General features: G+C 44.8%; 1 protein-coding gene across 1 annotated transcript in view; it reads left to right on the forward strand.

The window, feature by feature from the left end:
* LOC104128829 (unconventional myosin-X-like) overlaps positions 1–8,240 on the forward strand; it is an 82,770-nt gene that overhangs the window by 41,882 nt on the left and 32,648 nt on the right. Inside the window, exons 19-21 of the mRNA XM_035897095.1 lie at positions 570–650; positions 1,652–1,776; positions 2,518–2,632. Coding sequence (XP_035752988.1) covers positions 570–650; positions 1,652–1,776; positions 2,518–2,632 — 321 coding nt within the window. The remainder of the gene's footprint in view (positions 1–569; positions 651–1,651; positions 1,777–2,517; positions 2,633–8,240) is intronic.

Here is an 8,240-nt window from a genome sequence, read left to right on the forward strand (position 1 = left end):
ATGCTGTAATGCTAAAAAAAGACAGTGCCACTGCCCCAAGGATTTCTGTCTGGTGTAAAATGTGAGATGCTAAGACTGAGCAGCGTGGCAGAGGAAAAGAATACTTTGCAAAGTATATGAAGTTCTTTGAGGTTCTTTGATCATTCATGTTGGTTTGGTGTTTCAGCTAAGCGATGTGTCCTTTTAGGTATAGTGGCAATTCTGATAAAACATTATTGGGGGACCTTGCAAGTATGAATCTCACCCCCCTAGATTGTTACCTTCTGTTAGTTTCACAGTTTTAGTTTCCTACATTTCCTACATTTAAATTTCGAGAGACTTGTAAAAATAACTCACATCAGCTGTGGAGCTCTGAGAACAAGGATGGTCATGTAAGCAGTGTTAGAGTAAACTAACTGTGTGGGTATGTTCTGGACAGGCAGGGATCTCCTGGGTTATTGAAGTTTTTGTACACAGAGTCAAAGGACATTAGCAATGGGAGAGCTGCATGAAGACCCTATTGCATCAAATGTAGCCCCTTTTCCTCCTGTAGTGACTGATCCTTTGGGTTTTGTCTTGCTGCTTTTTAGGATTCTCTCCATTCCCTGATGGCCACGCTTAGTACTTCCAACCCATTCTTCATCCGCTGCATCAAACCAAATACAGAAAAGGCAAGTCTGTCTTCCAGCAAAATGTATGCATGCGACACAGGCCTTTGTGAGCGCTCGCTTGCACAAGTGCCTGACAGGTGCCTCTGTCAGGGTCCAAACCGAGGATAAGTGCAGTTCCCACACACCTTCCCTTTTTCCTTCTAGTTGTTTTACCGTTGAGGACAAATACACGCTCCTCCTTGGGAATCAGATGAAAAGACTGCATGCTGAATATGCTATGATATAGCCATTCCCACCTCTTTCTGTGCTTATGAAACCTGGAAGATGAATCAGGCTTGTGCAGAGCCCAGAGCTGTGGTGGAAGCAGCAATCCCTCCTGTTTGTGGTGCCTGTAGACAATTTGTTCTGGAATGTGGGGCTTGTGCGGTAGGAAGCGTCTCCTGCAGATCCCTGGCTCTGAGGCAGAGGAGGTGGACGCTTCATGAGCAAGTCACGGTGCTTAGAGACAGGCTGGCTCTTGTGAACTGTGGCAGGAGAATACGCTGCTAAGTTGGGTGGGGAGCTCTGAACCGATCATTTTCTTTGTGTGTTTTGAACTGTGTATGGTATGGCAGAGTAAAGCCTGATGGGGGTTTGATGCCAGAAGAAGAATTCTGCAGTTTGTCTCCAGTTTGACTGGAGAGAGACTGCAAAAAGAACTGAGTCAGGGTTCTGCATTTTGTACGTGTTAATGCATTATATCATTGCTTTACAGCTGTGATCTGTCTCTGACAGCAGTCTGCAGGCTGTTTTTTCCCAGATCTGCCCAGCTCCCTTTTGTCCCTTTTTCTGCACCATGCAGTATTGTGAGGTTGCTTTCTCTTTGACCCAAAACTATCCCCTTTTCACCTGGCAAGCCCAAATATGCAGGGTTGACTTTCTACAGAGAAACGGATATAGAGCCTGTGACTGACTGTGCCCAGAGAAACAGTCACTGTTCAAGTCAACAAAGAAGTAGTACCAAGATCAACACTTATTCTGTCTTTCTTCCTATTTGTTTTTGAATCTGGATCATTATGTAGGCACCAAACCTCTTCAATCCAGATGTGGTGCTAAATCAGCTCCGGTACTCAGGGATGCTGGAGACAGTGAAAGTTCGGAGAGCAGGTTTCCCTATACGGCGCCTTTTCCAGGACTTTCTCAGCAGGTAATTGCTATCGTTGTACCACATGCTGCAACAGCCCCAAGGTATACAATTCTATATGGTTGTTCCCTCTATAACTGCTGTTACTGATATACGTCATTTGTGGGATGTTTTTCTAACCATGCCCTTATTGCCCGCATCATAGACTGATTTGGAAGTCCTTTTGGAGACTTGCCTTTAGGGCAAAAGTCAGAATGGAAAAATAGCCAGATGGTCTTTTTTTTTTTTTTTTTTTGCTTTGCCACAGATTTCCTTGTATGATGCTGTGAAACCCAGCTGGTCATAATAAGTAAAAAGAAAATATCGTACTTAAAACCTTTAATCTGGCAGGCTGAAGCAAATTTTAATGGACAGTATAGCTGATGACTAATATTAGAAAGAGTGCTTATTTCTTTTAATTAGCTGCATCAAAAGGATTTCTTGAAGTTTAAGGCTAGAAGGGACCACTGAACATTGCTTCCTTTGTCTCTTGGAGCATTAAATGCCACCCTATACTGAACAAAATAACTTGTGTCTGATGAAAGCACATGTTTCAGAAAGACAGTTGTTCTTTACTGAAAAATGCTGTTGAGTTTGTATTTTTTACTGGGATTGCAACAATAATTGCGAGTGTGGTAGGAACAGATAAAGGTTGGGGGATGGAAATTTCCAAATTGGAAGGCAAACATGAAGAAGGGAGGTCCCAGAGGAAGAAGGACTACTGGGAGGAGGATAATTAGAGTTAAAGGACTGGGGGAGGCTTAGGTACAAGATGCTTGTGAAGGGGCCAAGTTTCTCAGACAACAGCAAAGCTGTATGTGCAGGCTTTCTTCAGACCTATGACAGCAGCAGGAAAGAATGGCAGCTGGGTAAAACCAAGGTACTTCATCAGTGTGGGGCATGGTGTGGCTTTGTTCCAGCTGCAAGGGGATGCGCTTGCATCTGGTGAGATTCAAGCCAGTAGAAAGGGCAAAGTGATGACCCTTTAAATACATTGGACTATGCCACTGACCTGTAGCATCTCAAATATTTCCCATATAATGTACCTAGAGATGCAGAAGCCTTTTTGATTTTGTCTAAACTCCTTCTCATTGACCAAGCCAGACTCATTTTGATGTGTCTGATCCAATTTAAGGATCCAAGGAGAACGAGCATGAGTGTGATTGTATGCAGTCGCAATGTGTGCCATTAACTCTTGCCTCTTGTGCCAGATATTTTGCTCTGCTTTGCTAACTGAAATTCTTGCAGAGGCAGTGAGCTGTTGTTTGGTATATACTGAAATTGTGAATAGGTAGCTAGAACACCAGATGTGTGCCAGCCTTCTGCTGTGGAAGCTCAGGTGATGGTTTGTGCAGTTAGCCCAGATGCTAGCATACATTTTCTAGGAAAAGGTATCCAAATACTTCTCTCCACTTGCATAATTCAGATTTTGCTTCTGTTATGGTGAATGTTTAACACTTCTTTCTTGGCTGGTATAGTCTGGATTTCTGGGGAGGGGGTGTGGAGGGTGTTTTGTTTTTTCTCTAGACATTCAGCTGGAAATACTTCATTTAATGGGGAGGGACCTGAGTGTTTCAGTCTGAATTTTTTCAAACTTTGAGCCAGCTTCACACAGAGATAGATGTGAGCATTATGAGGGATAGTGCTATAGAAATCTGGGAGTGGGAAACTGTCTCTATCACAACTTTCCACATACTCCAGTAAATTCTTCAAAGAATATTCCAGGATGGATGGTGTCCAGTGCAGACAGCATTTCTAAGTAGTGGGTATGCAGTCCATATCCAGAGCAGATGGTGGTCCATTAAAGCAACTTCTCTTGCATTTTTTTTCCCTTAAGCCTTCAAAAAAGTGGTTCAGAATATTTCCAGGGTCACAATGGAACTGGAAGTGATTCTAGTGAATATTCACATTTAATTTTTCCAGGAGATCAGATAATGTTATCTGTTGCTTTGAGCAATCATTTCTTAATGAGTGGATAGACCGTAATGTTTCTTAGAGAGCAAGATCTCTCTCTCCCCTTCTTAGAGGAGTGGTGGTAGCCCAGTTGGTAGTCTGGGCTATGAACTCTGTGTGACAACCAAGGAAACCACTGGCCATTGCTGCGGGAAGATGTGTTAATCTGCAGTTTCTAAGGCCTTCCTTCACATGCCTCCACTGATGTTCAAGAAAGAAGGTTTTATCGCTTAGCCCTGTTTCCACTCTATGATGAAAGTGTTCCCCATCTTTGATTTGGGAATCTGGTGTCTCCTCACCAATCCCTGCGAACCCCGAACCATTTCAGTCATTCTCACCCCTAGATAACCCACACTGCTTGGGTGGCTGCCAGTCTCACAGCATTTTAGTGTTAAAGCCTGTGTGGAGCGTGTGTGTGTTGCAGAGCTGCTTGTGCCTGGGAAGCTTTAGAAAAAGTGTGGCTAGAGCCAGTAAACATTGAGTTTGAACTTTCTTCCTAGCATGACAAGAGATGGAAGATCGCTGGGCTACAGGAAGGGCAGCAGGGAAATGCATGTGAGAGCCAAACTTGCATGCACATACCTTTGAGAGTATAAAAAGTTATGAGATATGTAGCTGGAGTTGAGGGGCTACAACAGACTGATGACAAGCAGGAGATCCAGGCTGCTTTGAGCTCCTGGCAGCAATAAAAGATCCCTTTTTTCTTCAGCCCCTGTTGTGCATCCTGAAGGACTGAGTCCATCTGTCAGTTTTCACTCACTCCTTGACCTGCAGAAACAAATTCTTTTAAATAAACAATATAGGTGGTAAGTTGTGGCAAACAAAATGTGTTTGTATTTTGCCAAAACACTGGATGTACTCTAATGTAATTTTTTTGAGCAATTTTGTCCTATAAACTAAAACTTGTCTGAAGAGGTGTATGTGGCATGTTGGTAAACAGCAGTCTCTCTGCTAGGGAATTGGTTGCTGTCACATCTCAATATTGTGTGAAGAAAGAAATTATTAAGAATGGCAGTCTTTATATCTCTTTATTTCTTTATGACTGAGAAGGAAAATTGAAGGCAGTTGGGAAGCAGCTGAGCCACCTTGTTTGGTTGTAGAAGTTATTTTGTGTTTGGCATGGTTTGGATTAGAGATGTGTGTACTGGTAGAGAGGAGCAGTTCTATTTATTCTAAAGAATATGTCACTCCAAGGCTGTCCTGGCCTGTTCCACCCTTGCTGCCATGGCTGGGCAGCCCCTGGCTTGCTCCAAGGTGCTGTCACCATTGCCCTGCCATTTCGTCCTTCAGATGAGTTGCTTGACTTTCTTTCCCATGCTCAGATGGTGGCAAAGCCATTTCATTGCTCCCTTGGAGACCCCTCTTGCAGCTCTGCTTTGTGACAGTGCCTCTGGAAAGCCTGCCCCTAGGAAAGGAGATGCCAAGGTAAGGTCGTGCACAGCAGTGGTGCTTCCTGGTAGTCCCTTCCCTGCTGCCTGTATCCAGTTGTTGTGCCTTGGGTTTGGATTACAGAGTGCTTTGTCTGCGTTCATGTTCTAGCTGGTGCTAGGTAACACAGGCCTGGAATACTTGGGTTGACGAAAAAAAAAAGCCCTAATTTTACCAGAGCCTTTCAGGTAGGGGTGAAGTGAAGCTACCAGCTAAGGGGTGCAGAGCATAGGTCATTGTCCTGAAGAGGAAGTCCCCTATGTGCCCTTGCTGCCACTTTTGCTGCTACAGGTGCAGCTCTGGGTGCCCAGGTAGCGATTCCCAGCACCAGGTTAGAATTAACCTTGGCTTACGGAGTCAGGAGTAGCTACCGAAAAAGGTGTGACAGGCCAATGGGGATGTAACCTAGGAAGAAGTATAAGAGGTGGGTGAAGAGCAAAGGTCATAGAAGGGGGAATACTTCCTGCAAAATGAATGGAAGGATAATTATATCCCTAGCAATTGTTTGGAGGAGGAAGGAAAAGACTCTGTGAATTAGTGCAGGGGATTGTGAAGCTTGGGAAAGGAAACAGGGGAGGAAGGGCAGGATGATCTTTGTGTTTTTCATTAAGAATAGAGCAGCTGCTGCACTGGCAATTGTCAAATTAATGTTTATAAGAGGTATTAGTGTATGTAAGGCAGGTTTTGTCCGGTGGCATGGCAGAGGTGAGGGCTTGGATGCAAACAAGCAATATGATGATGGAAGAACTTGTGCTAAGGTGCCCTTGTCTTCATTGGGGATGTGCTGGGATGGAGTAGCAGCTTCTGTGCCCCTTTCCTCAGTGCACCTGGACCTTCTGCCATATTTGCCCACACCCACAGCACAGATTTCCTAAGGCTGTTGAACACAGAATTCCTCGCTGTTTGAAAGCATGAATTTCCACATTTCAGCCTGCTTTTTTGCAGGGCCTTGTTTGAAGGAGGACGTTTCTGTGGACTATTTGGCGTCCAGGTCACAGTGACCCGCTTCCTGCTTTCCCAGTGTTGTCCCTAAGAATCATATGATCCCACTTATGTACACATGGGTGCACACACAGTTACATTTGTGTCTGCTGATGTACACCACATAACCTTAACATGTTCACTGTTGCACTGACAGTGCACGCAGGCATTGCGGTTGTGTGAGGAGCACTGCGGTGCTGCACTGTGGTTTAAAATTTGGCCAGGGTCTAATAGGAGCAGATATGATAGAAGTAACCTTGTATGTTTTCTTTAATCATTCCCTAGATGAAAGTGCTCTCCTGTTTTCAGAAAGTGACTATAAATTATGACAAAGAAATGGCCACCTTCCAAATAATTTCCACAAGGCATCAAAAATATTTCTGGATTTGAATACATTTTATTCTTCCTTGTCATTTACAGGAGCCTGAAAAAACTCAAAATGCCAACAGCTTATAACCAGATATTGTTATGTTATTTCAGATTAACCCCCCACTCTCAAGCATATATAGAAAATCCCATAGGATTAGGGTTGGGTCTTGTTGAACTCTGCATGCCTCAAAGTTAGGTTTTTCCCCCCTCCTTACTGGCACAGCAAAGGCTGTGCTTGCTAGCGAAATACCGATGGACCGAATATTTTTGCAATTTGATGAAGATAATGGACTGAGACAGTGTTTTGCTGGTTGCATTCTTGAAATGGGTGACTGCTGCTTGGTTCTGGAATGTAATGGAAAGAGCAATCCCTGCCTCAAAGAAGTCTTTAAAAGATTGTTGAGTTGACAGAGGGAGTGGATGTACAACTTGCAGGGAAGGATGCCAGCTTCATGGTTGGCAGTACCTTGATAATGAACCTTCTTTTAAGGCTACCCAAGGTTACTTAGTCATTACAAACCAGCTCATTTCTTAAAGCCATCTTAATGGAAATGGCTGCCCAGGAGAAACTCAAGTCTAGGGAAGCCACTGGCAATGGGTACTAACTCAGGGAGAGGTTTCAGTACATGGTAGTGATTGCAGAGGGAACAAAGAGCCTAAATAAGTGATGAGGCCAAAAGCAGTGATGGAAGGGAAGGTATAACAGGAGGTAAGTGGGGAGGGGGAGCATTTGTGCAGAACGGTGGACTAAATGACTGTTCAAATCTCTGAGCATCTTGCTGGCCTCTCAGCATAGCCACATGGATCCAATAAATTCGTAAGGAGTTTACTGATTAATGTAGTTCTGCAGGCTGATGAGTGTCAGCTCACAGCCTGTGTTCACGGCAGTGCTTTAACAAGTGGGGCAGCACTTCTCCTAGTGTGGCCTGTTCTGCTGCTGGCCCTGGCAGTGATTTAGCCAATGTCAGGCAGCAGGTCACATGAGCGTGGCCATATGGCAGTTGCTGCTGCGGCTGCAGCTTGTATGGACATACCTTAGCCAACTTTAATCTAGGCTGGGTACTGCTGGCAGTCCAGAGCCGCCATGGAGCTCCATGCAGGCTGCAGCCCATCTCAAAAAGCAAAGCATTTATTTCTGCAATTTGTGCTGAACTCTGTGCTAACATAATGCAAGCCAGCTGATTTCAAGTAGCTCAGATACATCATCGAAATTCCTGTAAACATGCCCTTATCTTGCTTGTATCTCAGTCCTTTTGTCTTTTAAGATAGCACTGTCATCCCTCACACAAGCATCTAGCGATGAGCAGAGGTTTGAAATACAGGGGGGATGGAAGATGCTTGACAACTAAGATAGTGGACGCTGAAGTGCAATCGGTAATACTTGGAGACCTCTCCCATCAGGGCTCAGTTCCCCCTAACGCAGGCTGCACTGCTGACCCTTTTCGGCAGGGAAGCATCTCCACCTCAGAGTTTCTGGAGGTTGGTGGAGGGCTTCAGCTTCCACCCAGAGCCGGCGGACTTGGGGTGGAGGGCTTCAGCTTCCACCCAGAGCCGGCAGACTTGGGATATGCTCAGCGTTGCACCTCGACAGGGCTTTTAGCTTTCGACTGTCTTCCATTATTAGGATTGCTGCTAAGATTGCTTCCAGGAGTCTAGGAACCTAAATGTTCCCCCCTTCCTTCAAATGCGGAGGAGTTTCTTTGCAAAATATTTAATCGCCCAAGCGGGTATCCAGTGCCTGCTGCAGGGAGGTAGCG

This window comes from Egretta garzetta, unplaced genomic scaffold, assembly GCF_000687185.1.
Source record: "Egretta garzetta isolate BGI_Z169 unplaced genomic scaffold, ASM68718v1 scaffold577, whole genome shotgun sequence".
Lineage (NCBI taxonomy): Eukaryota > Metazoa > Chordata > Aves > Pelecaniformes > Ardeidae > Egretta > Egretta garzetta.